The sequence below is a fragment of the Leptonychotes weddellii genome, chromosome 7 (assembly GCF_054177405.1).
Source record: "Leptonychotes weddellii isolate Sample4059 chromosome 7, ASM5417740v2, whole genome shotgun sequence".
NCBI classification, from domain to species: domain Eukaryota; kingdom Metazoa; phylum Chordata; class Mammalia; order Carnivora; family Phocidae; genus Leptonychotes; species Leptonychotes weddellii.
The window spans coordinates 37,014,556-37,037,412 of record NC_138375.1 but is presented as its reverse complement, the minus strand read 5'-3'; the positions used below and the strand labels follow the sequence as shown (position 1 = coordinate 37,037,412).

The 22,857-nt window shown below is 36.3% G+C and overlaps 1 protein-coding gene across 2 annotated transcripts in view; it reads left to right on the top strand.

The window, feature by feature from the left end:
- The window catches only part of LOC115937134 (sperm-associated acrosin inhibitor-like), a 107,006-nt gene extending 84,523 nt beyond the window's left edge, over nucleotides 1-22,483 (top strand). Inside the window, exons 4-8 of one of the 2 annotated variants that reach the window (XM_081826136.1) lie at nucleotides 16,425-16,501; nucleotides 17,462-17,499; nucleotides 17,595-17,696; nucleotides 19,016-19,131; nucleotides 20,014-22,483. In XM_081826136.1, coding sequence (XP_081682262.1) covers nucleotides 16,425-16,501; nucleotides 17,462-17,499; nucleotides 17,595-17,696; nucleotides 19,016-19,131; nucleotides 20,014-20,059 — 379 coding nt within the window. In that variant the 3' untranslated portion in view covers nucleotides 20,060-22,483. The remainder of the gene's footprint in view (nucleotides 1-16,424; nucleotides 16,502-17,461; nucleotides 17,500-17,594; nucleotides 17,697-19,015; nucleotides 19,132-20,013) is intronic. The other variant, XM_081826137.1, reaches the window with a different exon arrangement.
- The last annotated feature ends 374 nt before the right edge of the window (nucleotides 22,484-22,857 follow it).

The window sequence follows — 22,857 nt, the reverse complement described above, 5'->3', positions numbered from 1 at the left end:
AGGAGTCAAGAATATACAATGGGGAAAGAACAGTCTCTTCAATAAATGATGTTGGAAAAATTGGACAGCCACATGGAAAAGAATGAAACTGGATCACTATCTTACACCATACACAAAAAATTAACTCAAAATGAAATAAAGACTTGAGTGTAAGATCTGAAACCATAAAAGTCCTTGAAGACAACATGGGTGGTAAGCTCTTTCACATGGGATTGGTGATGATTTTTAAATCTGACACCAAAACCAAATGCAATAAAAACAAAAATAAACAAGTGGGACTACATCAAACTAAATAACTTCTGCACAGCAAAGGGAACAATCAACAAAATGAAAAGGCAATCTACTGAATGAAGAACATCTTTTAGCATTTCTTGAATATGGATCTGCTGGCAATAAATTCCTTTAGTTTTTGTTTTGTTTAATTTCAGCTTCATTTTTTAATAAGAATGGCTTTTACTGGACATTCTTGGTTGATTAATTTTTCCCTTGAGCACTTTGTATATGTTATCCCACTGCCTTTTGGCCCCATTGTTTCTGCTGCAAAGTTAGCTGTTAATCCTATTGGATGTTGCTTGTAAGTGTCCTTTTTCTCTTGCTGTTTCAAGATTTTTTCTTGTTTTTGACTTTCAACATTTTTGCCATGATGTGGGTATTTGTGGTCTTTTTGTAGTTTATCCTACTTGGTATTTGTTGAGCTTCCTTGATGTTTAGGTTGTTTTCTTCACAAACTTGGGCAGTTTTCAGACACTGTTTCTTCGGTTTTTGTCTGCCTCTCTCCTCTCCTTTCCTCTGGTATGGCCATTATACAACTATTAGTGTGCCATATGGTGTCCCACATCTCTCTGGAGCTCTGTTCGTTTTTCTTTCTTTATTCTTTTCTCTGTTCAGCTTACATAATGTCTATTGATGTATCTTCAAATTCACTAATTATTTCTTCTGCCAGCTCAAATCTACTATTGTTCCCTTCTAGTGAATGCTTTATTTCAGCAGTTGTACCTTTTAATTTCCAGAATTTCCACTTCCCTCTCTTTATTGATATTCTTTATTTGAGGTGGCATTGTTGTCATACCTTCCATTACTTCTTTAATCAAGCTTTCCCTTAGTTCTGAAATATTAATAATGACTATTTTAAAATATTTTCTGGCTAAATCCAACATCTGGTCTCTCTCACAGGCAATTCTGTTGCCTGCTTTTTTTTTTCATTGTGATGGGTCATGCTTTCCTGTTTCTTTGCATGCCTTCTAATTTTTTTGTTAGAAACTGAACATATTGTAATGACTCTGTAGTGTTTCTGGGTACTGCTTCCTTCACGAGGATTGTTTTTCTTATTTGCTTGTTTATTTGTTTAGTGATAGCCTGGATAGTTGTAGTACCATTTACTCCCCTTTCTCCCCTTAAATGTTAAGTCTTTGATGCTACTTTTTAAGGAGGCACAACTTTGGGTATGCTTACAGTTGTCTTGAATGACAGTGGTACAGATTAGGCCTCTTCCACTCTGTCTCTGAAGAGACCCATCTGTTATGCTCCACTAATTGCTAGCAGATCACTCTATTGTTTACAACAATGTCTTGGGACATAAATACCTCTACAAACTAATCTAATAAAATAGTATTTCCTTGCATGGAATATTCTCTGGGGTCAGTGTTTTATATTTATGCTTACCACAGGAAAGCTCCTCCCAGCTGTCTTATTCCTGATATGTCTCCTGCAAACTAGCTAACCTGTAGTCTAGGCTGTATCTTCATTAAGTCGATAAATCTCCTAATTCCCTTTACAATAACCCCCCATGGTTTTTGAAAGAGCTCTGAAAGAGCTCTATTGTTTTTTGTTTTTTTTTTAAGATTTTATTTATTTATTTGACAGAGAGAGACCCACAGTGAGAGAGGGAACACAAGCAGGGGGAGTGGGAGAGGGAGAAGCAGGCTTCCCGCGGAGCAGAGAGCCCGATGTGGGGCTCGATCCCAGGACCCCGGGATCATGACCCAAGCTGAAGGCAGACGCCCAACGACTGAGCCACCCAGGCGCCCTGAAAGAGCTCTATTGTAAATGAAATCAGTTCCTTTGGGAAGAGATCCAGAGCTATCTGTTTTATGGCCTGCTTTTCCTCCAACGCAAAACCTCTGAACCAAAGCTCTGGAGCTCGGAGTGACACCCATTCTTTAGGACCTGAGCACTCAGGGGAGGAGTAGTAGTAGCCTCAGGTTCACTTCATTTGCCTCTCCTGGTGTAGGACTATCAACTCATGAACTGGGGGAAGGGCCATAGGTGTGTAGTATTCACTGTAAGCCACACCCAAGGCAGAGCTTCCATTCCACAACAAGGAGTTGGGTGGAAGTGAGCCCCCAATTCTAGAATTCACTCACTCAGGAATTAGCCTCAGCAGCAGACAGATGGAGGTAAGAAGAGAAGTGCTGAAGTCCTGCTCTTCCTCAGAAGAAAACCCGCCAGCTTGGAGCTGGGTAAAGAGATATTCCTGTGTTCTTGGATAAAGCAGTCTGGAATGGAGTCTCCACCTTATTGACCAGGGGAAAAGGAAAGGGAGAAGCCCCTTGGTTCAAATACTGCAGAATCTTGCCTTTCTTATGAATTTTTATAGATTTTTTTTTTTGAGTAGATGTTTCTTCATTTGCTGTTTGCTCTTAAACCATTTCCATAGACTTGACTAAAAAAAAAATTATACCAATTTCACTGGAGAATGGGTCAGCAGAATTTGTCATGCTATCATTTCAGAAGTTGATTGCACTTTGTTTTTTCATGTGGATGCAAAGTACTCTCTGATATTACTTTCTTTCATCTAAAAATACTTCCATTAATGTTTCTTGTAAGTCAAGACTAAGGTTTTTCTTTTAAAGATTTTATTTTATTTATTTGAGAGAGAGAGACAGAGCGAGAGAGGAACACAAGCAGGGGGAGTGGGAGGGGGAGAGGCAGGCTTCCCACGGAGCAAGGGGCCCGATACGGCTCGATCCCAGGACCCTGAGACCATGACCTAAGCGGAAGGCAGATGCTTAACGACTGAGCCACCCAGGCGCCCCTCAAGACCAACGTATTATAGCAACAAATTATCTTAGTATTTTTCTTTCTGAAAATGTCTTTATTTTGCCTTTATTTTGTTAAGATCATTATTCTGAGAATAAGATTCTTAGTTGAAGCTTATTTTCTTCTTTTATTACTTGGAATATGTTAAGCCACTACCTTTGGCTGCCATATTTTCTGATGGGAAGTTAGCAGTTAATTATATTTTTATTTTTCTATATGTGATGGGTCATTTTTCTTTTGCTGCTTTCAGTATTTTCTATCTTTGACTTTCAGTATTTTGAATATCATGTGTCTGGATTTAGATTTTTTTTTTTGTATTTACCCTAATTGTAGTTCACTGTCTTAGATATGTAGAATAGTGTTTTTAAAATAAAATCTGAGAATTTTCCAGTCTTTATTCCAATAATATGTTTCTGCTCTGTTCTCTCTCTCATATTATTCTGCTACTCCTATTATGCATATGTTGGTGCATTTAATGGTGTTCAAGACTTCTTTGATATTGGGTTCAATTTATCTTATTGTTTTATTTTCTGTTCTTTAGATTTCTTACTGTCTATTGATCTAACCTCAGTTCACTGATACTTTCTTCTTCCAGCTCAAGTCTGCTGTGAATTTTTAAGTTTTGGTTATTGTATTTTTCAATTACAGAAATTCTATTTATTTATTTCAAATAAGTTTGTATCTTAATGATATTCTCTAGTTGATGAAATATTGTCATACCATTCTTTAATTCTATAGAGTTTTCCTTAGATCCTTAATTATATTATAAAAGCTACTTTAAATTTTTTTGTTAGGTCCAACATCTTAGCCCCTGAAAAAGAATTTCTATCCTTGATTTTTTTTTTTTATTCATGTGTATGGAACATACTCTCCTGTATCTTGAATTTCTCATATATTTTGTTGAAAATGGACATTTTAATAGTATTTTATAGTGACTATGATGACTTTCCCCACCTAAACTCCTGGTGTTTGTGCTATTGTTTTTGGTTTTTGGTCTCTTTATGTGTCAGTAAAGTCTATTCCCCTTGAAGTATAGAGTCTCTGATATTTCTAAATTCTGGGCTTCTTCAGTGCTAAAAGTTACTGGTAGGTTTAGGGTGACAAGTATAATCCTCACACACAAGTATGGACAGTTCTAATATTTTAACTCAAATATTTATGATAAACTTGTGAGACAGGAGTTATGATTCTCAGATTTAAAATAAGCAAAATGTGCATTATAAAGTCTAAATGTTGAGTCCAGGTTATTCATTGGTAGATGGCATTTTAAATGATCTCTTTCCACTGAATCAGTCCATAAAGATGATTGGTTTGTTAGGAAATAAATAACTGAAAAATCTCTCCCTTATATTAAAAGCCTTTAGTGTCTCTCATTTACCTCTGAAGTAAAGATCAAATTACTTATCAAATAATTTAGGGTAATACCTCATCTTGTTTCAACTTTAATCTCCAGGTTTATTTTTCTCCTATTCTAGCAATTTCTATGCTGTGCTCTCTCCCAGGTTGTGCCTGAGTCTCATCCAGGAGCTTTTAAAACATAGCAATGTCCAGGACTCACTATTAACAGTTTTTCATGATCTTGATAGTAGGATGGTGCATCTTCAGGCTTTAGAATTTCTCCAAGTGATTCTGATATTGATCTAGCTTTTTTTAAGTTCCAAGGGTTTAGACACTTGTTGAATTAGCATTTCCAAACTCTTTTTTCTTTTTCTTGCTTGATTCTCCTGTTCTTTTTCAACTCACTTACTTGGGATGTTTTCATATTATCTTCTCTATCTTAAAATCTATATCTGCACACATTTCTTTCTTTCCTCCTCATACTCTGGGTACATTAGGTCAAATTGTCCCAAACCTCCTGCTGAGGGAATATCTACTGAAAAGTATTTGTGAGGCATCTCTCCTGATGTACTTTACAGCCCCCCTCTGGGGGGGGGGGCACAGAATGCCTCTATCTCTTACCTGTCTGAGCTATCTGTATTACTACAAGAAGTTCATCACTCACATCTCAATAAAAGCAATTTAGATGGATGGAGATGGATGTTTGGGGAAAAAAAGGTGAACACAATAGCCACTGTTGCTTCACTCATTATCTCTTTGTGTGAAGTACGTCAAGCAGAGAACTTAGGGAGGTAGCCCTAGGGTATAGCATTGCTGTGAGTCTTGCTCCCCATTGATCCTACCAGAAATAATGACTATTTTTCTGAAGAAAATACTGAGTTTGAAATATGCATGTTTACTTGAAATGCAGCCAGCTCCTTGTGTGTTTACTCAAAGATTTGGGAAAGTAATCAACTTCTTGTGTTCACAGAGCACTTTCTATGGCCTTTTCTCTCCTATCTCTAGGACAGCCTTCTGTTGACATTTCTTGTTGAATTTTAGGGTTGGGAGAAAAACGGAGCTAACAGTCCACCTTAACTAGGAATCTAGGATGTTGGAATAGTTCCTTCATTATAAAGTACGACACTTTATAAAATGTGCCCTAAACTCTGTTTGCCTGTCCATAGGAGATGGGCAATGTGTCCTTTGCCATTGTTGCAAGCATCCTGAAGGGTTTCTTTCACAGATTCAATCTAATGACTCTGTTCTCATTATGGATCAAAGCTATTTTCATCACCGTGGCCTTTACTCTTTTTTTCTGGTGCATAAATTTTCCAGTCCTGGGTAAAACACTGCATATCCTAAGAAAACAGAAGGCTTTCTGCTGTAACTTAAAAATGGAGTGGTTGTTTTACTGGCCTTCTAATTCTTACTTGGTTAAATGTCACAGGGCATGTTATAAATTTCTTCTAAATATCTCATCATTGAACTGCCTTTTCTCATTTCCCATGTTAGAACAGTTGAAACAGAGTGGTGGGTTAGAATGGGCAGTAGACTTTAGCTCTTTGTTCACCTGTAACTCAAGAACTTTAACCAAATTTTTTTCCCCTTTTGGTGCCCAGATTCCACTGTTGTTCAGTGCAAAATATAGAGAAGGAATGATCTCTTCTAGATCTGGTATTCCTTGAAAATCTGATTTTTTACTTATCAGCTCTGAGTCCCTGAAATCAAGGCCTGTGTAGGGAAAGGACTCATTCATACCTCAGGTGACCAGTTTACCTCCCTTAAAGTTCAAGGTGGCTCCATAAAGTTTGGAAAAAAGTAGCTGTTAGGTATTGAATAGAACCCTGATATTAGAGCAGAATTTCTTCATATTTAAGTGACTTCACACAAGGCATTGTCTTATGTCACAATGAAATGGCTCTTTTATAAAGCTTTTAAAAATTGGTATCCTCAGACTCTTAACTCTAGAGAACAATCTGATGGTTACCATTGGGGAGATGGGTGGGGGATGGCTGAAATAGGTGTTGGGTATTAAGGAGTACACTTGTTGTGATGAGAACCGAGTGATGTATGGAAGTATTGAGTCACTATACTATACACCTTAAACTAATATTTCACTGTTTGCTAAATAACTGGAATTTAAATAAAAACTTTAAAAAATGGTATATTCAAGTAGGGTATTAGGAGTTATTAAAAATAATATATGACACTATTTTTCACAGATCTAGATTAATTTGGGGATTGATTTTTTCTAAAATTTGGAGACATTTGAAATTTTGTATTTTTGTTATGGCACAAAATTCTGACCTCATAAGTTACAGTTCTACTACTGATATATGTGTGGCCTCTTTATCTTTTTATTTTTTTTTAATTTTTTAATTTTTATTTATTTGAGAGAGAGAGAGAGAGAGAAACAGCATGAGAGGGGATAGGGTCAGAGGGAGAAGCAGGCTCTCCGCCGAGCCGGGAGCCCGATGTGGGACTCTATCCCAGGACTCCGGGATCATGACCTGAGCTGAAGGCAGTCGCTTAACCAACTGAGCCACCCAGGCGCCCTTCTCTTTATCTTTTTAAACTTCTTTGGTTGCAGAAACTGCTTTTTAAAAATCATCACATGTCAGACATTTGGTAAGTTATTACTGGTTCATTTGGAAGCTGAAGCATGTAAATTTTTAACCATTTTCAATTTTTTCAAAGCAAGCAAAATTGACCAAGCAAAATGTACAAAAACCCAAATTCTCCAAAAAGTAAAATTATGTATTATTATTACACCAAGGTTAAGAAATAGAATCTAACAAGCACTCTAAAACCATTTAACATTATCTATAAAACGTGATATTGTATTTATATATATATATATTATATATATTATATTATATATATATTAAGGTCACAGAGAATGTAGAAAGAAAGCCATGTAAGATACATATAGTTTGTTTTCTTTGCATAAATTATCAAGATATCCAAAACTATACACGAGCATACACATTGTTATGCATGTGGAATTCTCGAGGAAGATAGGTAATCATAAACAGAAAATTCAGTTAGGTGACTTCCTCTGGTGTATGTGGGAGGAAGGAGTGAGAAAGGGGTGACCTGGGAGGGGTGAGGATGGGGAGCTGGCTACATGATACCAACAGTTAGCCAGTTGCATTGACTTTCTTGGGTTTTTATAACAATATTGGTAACGTTTTATTATTATTTATTTATTATTTACTGGAATGTGACTAGAGAAATGTTTGTCTTTAGACCTAAATATAGATTATATTTATCTTTTTTTGGGTGTATGGCATTTCATATCTATCTTACACCATGCACCAAATAATCAACTCAAAACAGATTAAAAACTTAAACGGTAAGACTTGAAACTATATAACTCCCAGAAGAAAACATAAGGGATAAAAGCTTCATGACATTGGTCTTGGTAATGATTTCATGGGTATGATACCAAAAGTACAGGCAATAAAACAAAGGTGAGTGAGACTACTTCAACAAAACAGTTTTTGTACAACAAAGGAAACTATCAATAGAGTGAAAAGACAACTTATAGATGGGAGAGAATATTTGTCAACCATATATCTGGTAAGGTGTTAGTTTCCAAAATAGAAAAGGAACTCCTTCAACTCAATGGCAAAAAACAAATAACCAGATTTAAAAATGGCCAAAGCACTGGAGATAACAAATGTTGGAGAAGATGTGGAGGCATTGGAATTCTTGTACGCTGTTAGTGATATGGTCTGAATGTGTCCTTCCCCTCCCCCCATGTTGAAATCCTAACTCCCAAAAGTGATAATATTCATGGGGTCTTTGGGAGGTGCTTCAGTAATGCAGGTGAAACCTCATGAATGGAATTAATACCTTACAAGAGAGGCTCCAGAGACAATGCTAGCCCCCTTCCCCAGGTGAGGGCACAAAGAGAAGGTACCACAGTGAGAAGGTACTATGAAACAGGAAGAGAACATTCATCAGAATGCAACCATACTGGTGCCTTGACCTCAGACTTCTCAGCCTCCAGAACTGTTCATTTTTTTGTTATAAGCTACCCAGTTGTGGAATTTTGTTATAGCAGCCCAAATGAACTAAGACAGTTGGTGAGAATGTAAAATGGTGCAGCTACTATGGAAAACAGAATGAAGGTTCCTCAAAAAATTGAAGATAGAACTACTGTATGATCAAGAAATTCTACTCCTAAGAAAATATCCCCAAGATTGAAATAAGGATCTTAAAGAGATATCTGCACTCCGGTGTTCATTGCAGCATTATTCACAATAATCAAAATATGGAAACAAGCCAAATGTCCATCAACAGACAAAATGATGAAGGAAATGTGGTATGTACATACAATGGAATTTTATTCAACCTTAAAATTAAAGGGAATGCTACCAATTGCCATAACGTGGATGGACCTGGAAGATGTTATGCGAAATGAAATAAGTTAGTCACAGAAGAACAAATACTGGCATGATTTCTCCTGTATGAGTTATCTAAAGTAGTCAAACTTATAGTAGCAGAAAATAAAATGGTGGTTGCCAGGGGATTGAGGGAGGGAGAAGAGGGGAAACTGTTGCTCAGTGGGTATAAAGTTATAGTTACACAAGATGAAAAAGTTCTAGATATCTGCTGTGAAATTTAGTGCCTTCGGTAACAACATGGTGTTGTGCACTTAATTTGTCAAGATTATATACCCAGAAATGGGATTGCTCCAATATATGGTAATTCTATTTTTAATTTTTTGAGGAACCCCCATACTATTTTTCATAATGGCTGTACCAATTTGCGTTCCCACCAATAGTGCACAAGGGTTCCATTTTACTCCACAGCACTACCAACACTTACTATCTCTTGTGTTTTTGAAGACAGACCTTCTGACAGGTATGCGGTAACACCTCATTGTGGTTTTGATTTGCATTACCCTGATGATGAGTGATGTTGAGCAGCTTTTTATGTATCTGTTGGCCATTTGTATGTTTTCTTTGGAAAAATGTCTGTTCAGTTCCTCTGCCCATTTTCTTAAAAGATTTTATTTATTTATTTGTCAGAGAGAGAGCACAAGCAGGGGGAATGTCAGGCAGAGGGAGAAGCAGGCTCCCCACTGAGCAAGGAGTCCAATGTGGGACTTGATACCAGGACTCTGGGATAATGATCTGAGCTGAAGCCAGATGCTTAACCAACTGAGCTACCCAGGCATCCCTTCTCTGCCCATTTTTTAATCAGATGCTTGTAGGATTTTTGTTTTTTGCTATTGAGTTGTATGAGTTCTTTTTATATTTTAGAAATTAATGCCTTGGGCGCCTGGGTGGCTCAGTTGGTTAAGTGACTGCCTTCGGCTCAGGTCATGATCCTGGAGTCCCGGGATCAAGTCCCGCATCGGGCTCCCTGCTTGGCAGGGAGTCTGCTTCTCCCTCTGACCCTCCTCCCTCTCATGCTGTTTCTCATTCTCTCTGTCTCAAATAAATAAATAAAATCTTTAAAAAAAAATTAATGCCTTATCAGATATAAAATTTTTAAATATTTTCTCCCATTCTGTAGCATTATTCATGATAGCCAAGATACAAAAACAACTACAGTGTCTGTCAATGGATGAATAGATAAAGATGTGGTGTGTTTATATATGCAGTGGAACATTCAACCATGAGAAAGAGGAAATCCTGTCATATGTGAGAACATGGATGGACCTTGAGGGCATTGTGCTAAGTATAAGCCAGATAGAGAAAGACAAGTACTGTGTATCACTTATATATGGAATCTAAAAACAAGAACAAAAACAAAAAACCCCTCAAACTCATAGAAATAGAGAAGAGAATGGTAGTTATCAGGGGCTAGGGAGTGGGGAAAATGGAGAGATGTTAGTCAAAGGGTACAAACTTTCTGTTATAAGATGAGTAAGTTCCAAGACATTTCTGCAAAGAAGACATCCAATAGCCAACAGACACATGAAAATGTGCTCAACATCACTTGGCATCAGGGAAATACAAATCAAAACTTCAATGAGATACCACCTCACATGAGTCAGAATGGCTAAAATGAACAAGTCAGAAAACGACAGATATTGGCGAGGATGTGGAGAAAAGGGAACCCTCCTACACTGTTGGTGGGAAGGCAAGCTGCTGCAGCCACTCTGGAAAACAGCATGGAGGTTCCTCAAAAAGTTGAAAATAGAGCTACCCTACGACCCAGCAATTGCACTACTGGGTATTTACCCCAAAGATACAAATGTAGTGATCCGAAGGGGCACATGCACCCCAATGTTTATAGCAGCAATGTCTGCAATAGCCAAACTATGGAAAAAGCCTAGATGTCCATCAACAGATGAATGGATAAAGAAGATGGGATACACACACACACACACACACACAATGGAATATATTATGCAGCCATCAAAAAAATAAAATCGTGCCATTTGCAACTACATGGATGGAACTAGAGGGTATTATGCTTAGCGAAATAAGTCAATCAGAGAAAGACAATGATCATATAATCTCACTGATATGAGGAATTTGAGAAACAAGACAGAGGATCATAGGGGAAGGGATGGAAAAATGAAACAAGACGAAACCAGAGAGTGCAACAAACCATGAGAGACTCTTAATCTCAGGAAACAAACTGAGGGTTGCTAGAGTGGAGGGGGTTGGGAGGGATGGGGTGGCTGGGTGATGGACATTGGGGAGGGTATGTGCTATGGTGAGCACTGTGAATTGTGTAAGACTGATGAATCACAGACCTATACCCCTGAAACAAATAATACATTATATTTTTTAAAAAAAGAGATGAGTATGTTCCAGAGATTTAATGTACAGCATGGTTAATGCTACTTATTATACACTTGAAAGTTGCTAAGAGAGTGGATCTTAAATGTTCTCACCACAAAAAAGAAAAAGGTAATTATGTGATGGGATGAAGTTTAGCTAATACTATGGTGGTAATCCATTTTACAATATAAAAGTGTATCAAATCAACGCATTGCACAACTTAAAGTTAATGATATATATTAATTATATTTCAATAAAGCTGGGATATATATATAAATATATACAAATACATATCTATGCACCTTGTGCCAGTATAAAATGAACTGTGAGATCTTGTCCTCAGGGATCATCCAATCTGGGACCTTGTTGTCAGCTATGTCAAGGACACTCTGCTAGCACCCTGGATTCCTTCATGCATCGTCCTTCCCTCCACAGCCCATGCCAGATGCTAACACTGAATTGGCTACAACCCATGCATTGCAGGATGTTGAGGACCACTTCTCCTGTGGTCCTAATGCTTTGTAAGTCTTTCCTAATCTAATAGGACACTAAGTAGGAGTTTTCTTATTGATAACCAAGGCCAAGGGGAAGACGAAAAGTCACCAGGACCATACATTCTAAAGAAAAACAACAAACTCCCCTACACTAATGGCTTACTAAGAAGCAACCAAAGGGGCTCTGTTGCCAGAAACCACTGGCTAGCTTGCAGACTTACTTCCCAGAATGGAGAAAGATTCTGGAATATCACTGGCTTTCTAAGGAGCACCGTGTCTAGGTGAGAATCCCTCCAACTCTGCTGTGGGGTCAGGAACTCAAAGAGAAGGGGAGAACTGCATGAAGGGGAGATTGCATTCTCTGCCCTCCACCTCCCCTGCCCACTCTCCCACCTGCTGTATAGTGGGTGGGGTTGATGGGTTTCACAGCTTCACAAGTGAATGCGATAGTTCCTTAAATATGTCACTGAAATTTATATTTCTAGGTATGAAAGGAAAGAAATGTGATTTAACCTATGGGCCCTTTGAGGTCAAGTGTAATTTCTTTCTTATACATTTCTAGACATCAATTTTTTAAAAGTGACACTATGAGAAAGCTATTTTAAATTAGATGGTCTATATTAAATAGCTATAAATTTTAAAATGTTGGTTTTCGGGTGAGATCAAATAGTTTGTTACTTCCAGCAAACACATCAACTGTTTTTTTAAATGGAAATTTCTAATTTAGTTTTTAAATTAAATTATGTATGGTAAAATTCATTGTTCCTGGTATACCATTCTGAGTTTTGACAAATACACATGGTCATGTAACCATCAAAATCAAGATGCAAAACCATTCTGTGACCATCCCCACATTTCTTTGTGCTGCCCTGAGGAATTTTCTTTATGGCACGTAAGATACTGCCTGTTTTCTGACAAGGCAATTTGCTTTAAAGACAAACTCGGGCTTATGTACAGTTGGCAAGTGAAGCAAAATATCCCATAGAGAGTATCAGTGATTCAGAAGAAAGTAGTATCTTTGACTTTATTAGTTTGGATAATGACATATGCCTTCACATAAGAGGTGCTCTAAGCATGTCTATCTTTGAATTCTTCAAGGATAAAGTTCATTGGCTGACCATGGTTTTCTTTTCCTTTTTTTTTTTTTTAAGATTTTGTTTATTTTTTTGAGAGAGAGAGAGCACAAGCAGGGGGAGGGGCAGAGAGAGAGGGAGAAGCAGACTCCCTGCGGAGCAGGGAGCCTGCCCTGGGGCTCCATCCCAGGACACTGAGATCATGACCTGAGCTGAAGGCAGATGCCTAACTGACTGAGCCACCCAGGTGCCCCTGACCATGATTTTTCAACTGTACCCAACTACAAGATGTGATTACCAAACCTGCCTCTGATGATCAGGTGTATAGTTTCTTTCGTTTCCTGGATATTGGGAATTGCCTGCTTCTACAGAATCCCACGGTCAATTCTCCTGCCTATATTGATCTCCATATATTTGATATTTTGCCTCCAGAACCTAACAGGATCTCCTAAGCACTATAAATTTTGGAATATTGGAGAGGAGACATAAATAAGCATGTAGTCAGCATTTTCCAGCAGGAGTTAATATTCAGAGCTTCTAAATGGACACAATAGGCACCATGTCAAAAGTTCACACATCAGCAGTTCAAATACATTGTTCCTCTTGTATATGCCATGTGTGACAAGAGGTTCCACCACAGACTCTCAGAATATCTCATCTTGCAGAAGAGAAAATCACAATGAATTTTACTAATTAGTAAAGTAGAATTTCTTCACACATTCAGGACTCACATAGGGAGGTAAACCATGTTTGTAGACAAAAATTGATAAAAGTTAAAAAAATAGAAATTGTGGTTTCATTAACTTACAATTTTAATTTCATTCCCAAATGAAGAACTTCTGTAACTGAAAAAAATCATCCAATACATATATTTTATATGTGTGTATATATTTAGATGTGTGTGTGGAAACCTGAGTATTTCAGAAGACATTCATTTGATGAGGTGTGGAGAAACAGTCATGTTTGTACTATATCTTTTTCATAGTAAAAGACTATAAGGGTGCTGGAAGTAATTTGCTCTTACCTATAAAATTTAAACTGCATATATTATTTGACTCAAAATGCAACTTCTAAAAGTCTAGATACAATTGAATGAGCATATAATGACCTGTACAATCATGTTCAATACAACATTGCTAGCAAAAGTATTTAATAACACCTTAAAAGGAATTGTGTATACTTATATGTGTATATACTTATTATTTATTATGATTATGTATATACTTATATGAAGATATACCATTGACTGTTAAATAAAAAAAGATAGTTACAGAGAAATGTCTTTATTTATTCTTCTGTTCCTATTTTTATCTATCCATCCATCATCTATCTATAGCTATCTATTACCTATCATCTTAAAGGTCAATATCTTCAAATCTTTCTCAGCTCTGTCTTCATAAGGCCTTCTTCTTTGTGTGTCTGCATCAAATTTCCTTCTGTCTCTCTTTTATAAAAATACTTGTGATGACATTTAGGGCTCGCCTAGATAATTTAGGTATATAGATATGTATACATAGATATACACATATGTATATGTACTGTGTGTAGTATATATATGTATATAACATAGTATATAAACATATACTGTGTATGTGTGTATATGTACTTAAGTATATGTGCATTTATGTATGTGTAGATGTAACATTAATACATATTATTACATATATAATATATGTGTTATATGTGTGTTATTACATATATAGGTACATATACAGATATATACATGCATATAGGTACACATACATGGACACACGTATATATACATAATGTATATATCTATATATACACATATGTATATATTTGTGTGAGATTTTAATATAGTTGGATATTAAATATCTGTACATTTATGCTTATTTTCAACCATTTATGCATATTAAACATTTTCAAGGAAGATAGATATGCATTAAATAATCCATACATTTAACATTCTCTTTCGTGGTTAATTTAAAAACTTGTGACCTGTTGTGCAACATAGGGAGTGTCTCCTGCTCTTAACTTCTGCTAATCAATACATGTAAGAGAACTTCAGTTTAATTTCTCCACAAATGTGCCAAAAGGATTTGCCTGCATGAATATCTCTGATGGTGTCTATGTAAATATTTCAAAGGACTAATGTAAACACAATAGTCACTTTATTATGATAAAGGAACATTTTTTGCACTTACCAGATTTTGTACCCTCCCATTAAGTTGGCATGGAACAGTGCTAGATTCAAGGATTCTTTTCTAAATCTTGGCTTTCTTCACTGATAAAAAAAAAAAAAAAGGCAGGTTAGATTAGTGTGACAAATATAAGTCTGACACACAACCTATGTACAGACTTTTAATATTTTATCCTTAATATTTATGGCAAGCCTATGAGACAGAAATTATTCTCACATTTAAAATTAGGAAATTGTGGATTAAGGTCTGAATATTGTGTCAAGGTTACTCAGTGGTAGATGGGATTTGAATTTAGGACTTTCACCTGCCAGATCTCTTACCACTGAGCCAGACTGCAAAGCAGATTAGTTAAACAGCTCTGATTAAATCTCTTCCTACTTCAAACCCTGTAGGGTCTTCCACTTCACTTTGAGGTAAAGATCAAATTATCCATCATACAATTCAGGGCACACACTGTCCTCTAGCCCAGGTCCCCAAAGTGGGCCATTCCAATGCTCATCTAGGAACTTTTTTGAACATTTCAGGTTGTACTATAGTTTTACAAGATGTTCCCATTAGGGGAAACTGGTTAACAGGAACATGAGAACTCCCTGCATTAGTCCTTAAGGTTTTAAGAGAATCTCCATTGATCTCAAAATAAAAAGGTTAATACAAATCAAATCTCCAATTAAGTCCTGTGTGCTTCCGGCGTTGCAAAATACTTAAGAGTCCAAGTTATAATTCCAATTCCAATTCCCAAAACTCTTTCTTCTCTTCTTCTTTTGATTCTCCTTTCCTTCCCAACTCAATAGCTTGGAAAGATTTCACATCTCTTCTCTATCTTGGTTTCAAAGCACTACTACCACCTTTCCTCCCCATACTTCTGGATACATCTGATCAAACTATCCCAAATTTGCTGCTTAGAGATCTACTGATAATACATTTGTGAGGCATCTCTCACAGCTATTTTAGAGCCTCTAGGCAGAACACAGAGTACCTCAGCATCTTATCTGCCATGAGCCATCTCACCCCCATAAGCTCCTCACCATCAGATCGATAAAGGAGATTCCTCAGCTGGGTGGAAATAGTTGAGAAGTAAAGTGAACTGAACAGGCACCATTTCTAGAGCTGTAGATCCTGCTCGCCACTGTCTTCTCTGTGTCAGGTGGAAGGGACTCTGTGAAGGTAGCTGTGGTGTGGAGTTTGATGGGAGGACTGCTGTAGGTCAGTCCTTCCTGAAATAATGGTTTCTATTTTCTGATGCAGTCAAATGCTCTGATGAAAAACTTCAGATTCCGAAGTGCATATTTCCATAAATGCAGCCTGGCTCCTTGTGGGCTGAGCCAAGGTTTGGGAGAGTAAACAGCTCCTACTTAAATATACACAGAGGACTTGCCTGGTGTTCCTTTCAAGTCCATACAAGGTCTTCTGTTACCATGTATGTCTTGTTGACACTGTGTGTTGGGGGAAGGAAAAAGGGATAGTCCACACCAAGTAGGAATCTAGGAAAGTGGAAAAGCTTCTTCACCTATAAGAAAGTTTCATTTGGAAATGGGCAGATTGTCCCTGTACCATATGTTATAACGTCTCTATGGGTTTCTTCCACAGACTTGGTAAAATGTCTTTCTTCTTGACATGGATCAAAGCTGTTTTTATCATTGCCTTGGCATTTCCTCATTATTCTGGTGAGTACATTTTTCAGTCCTGGATGAAGCATTTCCCATATCTTAGAAATGCAGCAAACAACTGCTATTATCTAGAAATGGAGGAGTTTGATTTATAGGATTTATAAATCTTAAACTGGCAAAATTAAACAGAGTATGTTAGAAATACCTTTTAAAATTGCATCAGTGGGTTGCCTAATCTCATTTCCCACCTTAGAGAGTTGGAGACAAAGATGTGGGTTAGGATGAGCAGTACTCAGAATGAACTTGTCTTTTTGTTCATCTATGACTAAAGATATTTACTTTTTTTTTTTCTTTCCGGAGTTCAGATTCCACCGTTGCTAAATGCAGAGTGTGGAAAGTAATGATGTCTTCTAGGTCTGACATTCCTTGAAAATCTGATTTGTTGTTTGCCACCTCTGAGTCAAGGCGTTGTATAAGGAAAGAATTCATTTATTCCTCTGCAAACAACCTTACGCTCCTTAAAGCCCAAGGTGGCCCATGAATTTCAGAATAAAGTACCTGTGAGGTAGTGGATAGATCCCTGATATGAGACCTGAATACTAATTAATTAAATAATAATTAATTTCTTCATATTAAGTGACTTTTTGCGAGGCATATGAGTGACACTAAGCAAACCATTGTCTTTTCCAACTAAGATGTCTCATTTATAAAAATGGAAAAAAAATCACAACTATAGGATCTTACAGGAGTGTTTGATGATTATTAAATAATACATAAGATAATTTTCACAGAACGAGATTAATTTGGAATTATCTTTCTACATCTGAATTTATTTTGTGAACTTACTGTTTTGATACTACTATAAAAGGCTCATATCATTATTTGCAGGGTCCTGATTAGGCAATTTGTGTAATATTTTGCTACTAAGAGATGTGGGTACTTTTCACCAGAGACTCTGATGGTTTTCCCCTCTTCCTCCTCTTATTTTTAATTTGTGTGTGTGGCGGTTGGTTGCAGAAACTTCTTTTGAACCTTTACCAGAAATTCGTCAAGTGGTAAGTTAATACTGATTACTTCAGGAATTGAAATGGTAAGCCTTTAATTTTTTTATATTGTAAGTTTTAACAGCAAATTTCCCTCTGTACAACAGAATGATCCTTCAAAAGTAACAAACAAACAGTTTTATTATTACGCTAAGTTCAAGAAACAGAATCTTGCCAGACATACAAAATCATTTGGCATTAAAGACAAGGTAAAAATATCCCATTACTAAAAAATTCCATTACTAGTTATAGCTTTGTTATAGACAAGTGTCTATTATGGATTAAGGGGTGTTTAAAATAGAATTGTTTATCTTAGCAAAACAAGAGGATTAAAAAAGCAACAACCCAATTTTTCACTAAATGGTAGATAAAATAATAATTGTCATACATTCACAGAATCAATTATTACATCAAGGTGATGAAAATGAACTATAGGTCTAAACATGTGAATAGATAAAAGTTATAAAGACATTTAAAAAGCAGGTTATGTAAGAATACACACGTTGTTTATTTACATAAATAACCAACACTGTCATCATTAAGCAAATTACATACATATCTATATGGTTATATACACATATACAAACACTCATATGTATGAATTCATACAAGTGTGGTAATAATCTGAAACTAACAGATTATGTAGTAGTAAAACTATTGAGAAAGACAAGGGAGTTATTAAAAATTGTTTTATGATTTCTTGTGGTATGAAATATAGGTGACTTTTAAACTGCATGGGTCCACTTATACACAGATTGTTTTACAGGACAGTACAATCTTCCTTATGATTTTCTTTTTTTTTTTTTTTTAAGATTTTATTTATTTATTTGACAGAGAGAGAGACACAGTGAGAGAGGGAACACAAGCAGGGGGAGTGGGAGAGGGAGAAGCAGGCTTCCCGCCGAGCAGGGAGCCCGATGTGGGGCTCTATCCCAGGACCCTGGGACCGTGACCTGAGCCAAAGGCAGACGTTCAACAACTGAGCCATCCAGGCACCCCTTTCCTTATGATTTTCTTAATATTTTCTTTTCTCTAGGTTTATTGTAAGAACACCCTATATAATGCATATACAAAATATTTGTTAATTGACTGTTTATGTTGTCATAAAGCTTCTGGTCAACAGTAAGGTATTGGTATTTAAGTTTTGGGGGAGTCAAAAGTTATATGTGAATTTTCAACTGTGTAGGGTGGGAAGGTCCATACCTCTAAGACCCTCACTGATCAAGGGTCAACTGAGGAAAATCTGACCCTAGTGTGAGGAGAAGTGGAGGCAGAGTGTCTAAATTATAAAAACACATTTAGCCATTTGTATGTTTAAAAAAAAAAAAATAATGTTGGGTTTGTAAAAATATACTAAAAATATTTTATGTGTAAGTGGACTGTGGGTACCTTGATACTTATTTTTAAACCTCAATATAGAATATATTTATTCCATTTTAATGCATGGCATTTTGTATTAAGATAAGGGACATTTTATTTAAAAGTTCATTACTTGATACATTTTATGTTGTCTCTTTGTGTTCAACAGCCAAGCTGTGATGTGTATATACATCAATTACATTTTTGCCCAAGAGAAAAGGATCCAGTCTGTGCAACCAATGGCCAAACTTATTCCAATACATGCGTTTTCTGCAGCGAACAATTGTAAGAACACAAGACTAAATATGGCTCTTCCAAAATAATGAAGAAACCATCATAAAATGATAGGAAAACCCATGTTTTTGATAGCCTAGGCACAGTAAATCCAGAAAATAACTACTCTCTCTGTAAAAGCCACAGAAACACACTTGTACCTTTCCCTGAAGTTCTCATTTCTAGAAGCAGTTTTATATTTGACCTCTCAAATATAACTCTGTGGATATTCTGAAAATGTATAAGTCAATTAGTTGAACTTAATTGAATTATTATGATTTACTAATGACAGTCTAGTCACTGATATAATTCCAAAGTCCAGATGATAAGTGGTAGTCTCCATGATGTAGCTGCAAGCTAACTTGGGCATTATTGAGCAAGAAATCCTACTAGCTACAGAACTCTGAAATCATCACAATGGGCCCATTCCTGCTAAGAAGGGCTCCTCTGATGCTCCGCTCTCTCTCTTGAACTCCATGACACACTCCAAACCTTTCTTAGAAGCAAGGCATTCTGGAACCTTCCATGTAAACTCCCTTCCTGTATCCTTCACTCAAAAGGAGTTTGCAGTCTTCAAGTGTGGTCAATTTTTCTGAGTCACTATTTTCTATCACAGATATTTCCTCTTCTTTAATCTGAAAATCTCTAATCGTCTCCTGTCTCAGGTCTGTGCAGGTTCCAAGATTGAATCAGGACTGAGTGTGTAGGAAGAGCTAAACTGTCTCAGGTGTGGGGGGAACATGTGCAGTGCAGCAGAGCAAGCAAAGCCCCCTGCTTGCGGCAGAGCTTCTACACATCATCCCATTTTTAAATTCTCCCCATTGAGGAGCACTTAGTGCAATACCTAGAAATTTTAAATAATTTCTTTTTCTTTCTCTTTTTCTTTCTTTACAGTGAAAGTGGTGGAGCATTTGAGTTTGGTTATTATGGTAGATGCTGATTTTGCCTAAGCTACACATTCCTTTGGCTTTTATTGTGATCCAATTTTGTGGTAGATTCTACAACCAATTAGAACTCCCTCATTCAGGGTTTTAAATTCCTAGATAACCAAAGACTTCTATGGTATTAAGATGGAATATCGGATGTTGAAGAATTTTCCTAAGACCCTATGATTGAAAGATTTTTCTTTTCTATGTCCAATTATTCAAAGACAATTGAAAAATTATCTTAATTGTGTGTTTCTTAACATAAAATCTAATGCAATTTAAAATCATAAATATTTCAATGAACACAATGTTCAATAATATTATCCTTTTAAAATACCCTTTCTTTCTTTGGTCGGTTAGTGGGTGAAAGACATGAATACTTTTGGTAACTATAATTAAAGAAATATTTTCAAAGGTGAACAAATAATACATTACTTGTGTATTTATTAAAAATACAGACACTTGGGCTCCTCTTTATCCTAAACAATCAAAACCTCTAGGAGAGGGATCTGGGAACTTGATTCTAAAATGTACTCCAGGTTAATCTTACAATTACAAATGTCAGGCAATATGCACTTAAATTTTAAAACATGGGTCTGTCTATCATTGAATGACTTGGAGAATCTGTTCAAAGATACTGTAAGATTTCTGAGATTTGGAAGAAAAATTATATTATTTCCTTTTTCTCTCATGAATCATTAAAGAGAAAAGTTGGTGATCTTGGGGTGCCAGGCAACTCCACCTTCATCAGGGCAGTCTATCCGTTTGTGGTCCAAGTCCAGTGATTCTCCATTTCTTTCATCTCTCAGCCAACAAGAAACAAGCTTTATTTGGGTGGTCATATGTTCATTTGAAGCTTGATTTTAATGGCAGAAATGCAGACTGATTACAAGAAGACAAGTATCAATCTGCTACATTAACAGGCCTGCTCTCCTTTTCACTAAACACTTCCACCTCTAAAAGAGTGATCTATGTGGGGGTTACATATTCATTTACATCTTTAGTATTGATTTTTAATGAAGGTACTGGCATTTAGATTTTTTATCCATTAGAATGTAGACATTAGAGCCACATTATAAAAATGTATTCAGCCACTTTCATAGCCTTTTTCATAATAGAGGACATGTATAAAAAACATTCAGTGAATGCTGATAAATTTATACATGTATTGCTTTCCCTTTTATTTAACATATTATTTTTTTAAAAATCACTACTATATGTTAAGCCCCGTATTAATGGTAGGGAAAAGTTGCTAAGGAAAGCAGATACTACTACTGTCTTCTAGGAACTTTGGGTAGACTACTGGAAGTTAGTATCCATCAACGATGGGAATTCCATCTCTCCGCATGACTGTTTTCTACACAAGCTTTGTGGATCAACTTCCCACATCCCTTCAGTTATGTAACTTAATTCTTAAAGGAATCTTATTAGATGGACATCAGCTCTGAATTTTAGCCATAATGAAAGTGGGACACAGGAAACTGAACATTTAAAATCTGACACTTGATAAGGAAAATACAGTGTTTTCTTGAATTGAGATAAAGTTCACAAAACTTAAAATTTGCCATTTTGAAGCATAAGATTACATATTTTTTCGTATACATTCATTTACAGTGTTGTACAACCATTACTACTATTCCAACATGTTTCCATCATCTACCCCCTCCTCCAAAAAACAACTACATACTTCCCAATTCCCCACCTATCAATTCCTGGCAGCCATTAAACTATTTTTTATCTCTATGAATTTGCCTATTTGGACATTTCACATACATGGAATCCTACAATATATGTATGATTTTCACGTGAAAGTAAATCTACTCATCTATCTATTTATCATATGTTGTCTTTTGTGAATGATTTCCTGAACTTAGCACGGTGTTTTCAAAGTTTAACCACATTGTAGCATGTATCAGTACTTCTTTCCTTTTTATGACTGAGGAATATTCCATCTTGTGGCTATTCCACATTTTGTTTATCCATTTGTCAGTTTATAGACATTTGGATTGTATCTACTTATTGGCTTTTATGAATAATGCAACTCTGAACATTCTTGTGCAAGTTTTGGTGTGACCATATGTTTTCATTTCTCATGGACATACACCTGCAAGTGGAATTTCATTTGATAACTATCTTTCACACTTTTCAGAAAATGACAAACTGTTTTCCATAGTGGGCACACCCTTTCACATTCCTAGCAGGATTTCATGAAGGTTCCAATGTCTCCACATCTTCACCCAAATCACAATTGTTTATTTTTTAAAAATTATATTCATCCCTGGGCACCTGGGTGGCTCAGTCAGTTAAGCGTCTGCCTTTGGCTCAGGTCATGATCCCAGAGTCCTGGGATGGAGTCCCACATCAGGCTCCCTGCTCCATGGGGAGCCTGTTTCTCCCTCTGCCTCTCTCTCTCATGAATAAATAATATCTTTAAAAAATTATATTCATCCTAGTAGATGTGAAGTAGTATTTAATTGTGGCTTGATCTGCATTTCCCTTATGATTAACAGTGTTGAACACCTTTTCACATGCTTATTGGACATTTGTGTATCTTCTTTGGAGAAATGTCTATTCAAATCCTTTGCCCATTTTTAAATTAGATTTTTGTCTTTTTTATTTTTGAGTTGGTATTGTTCTTTATATAGTCTAGAGAGTAGAGTAAGCACATTGACTTACAAATGTGCCTTTATTCCATTTTGAGGTTGTCTTTTTTAATTTTCTTGATAGTGTCCTTTGATGCAACAATTTCTTTTTAATTTCATGAATTCCAGTGTATTTATTTTTTCCTTTGTTGCTTGTGCTTTGGTGTTAT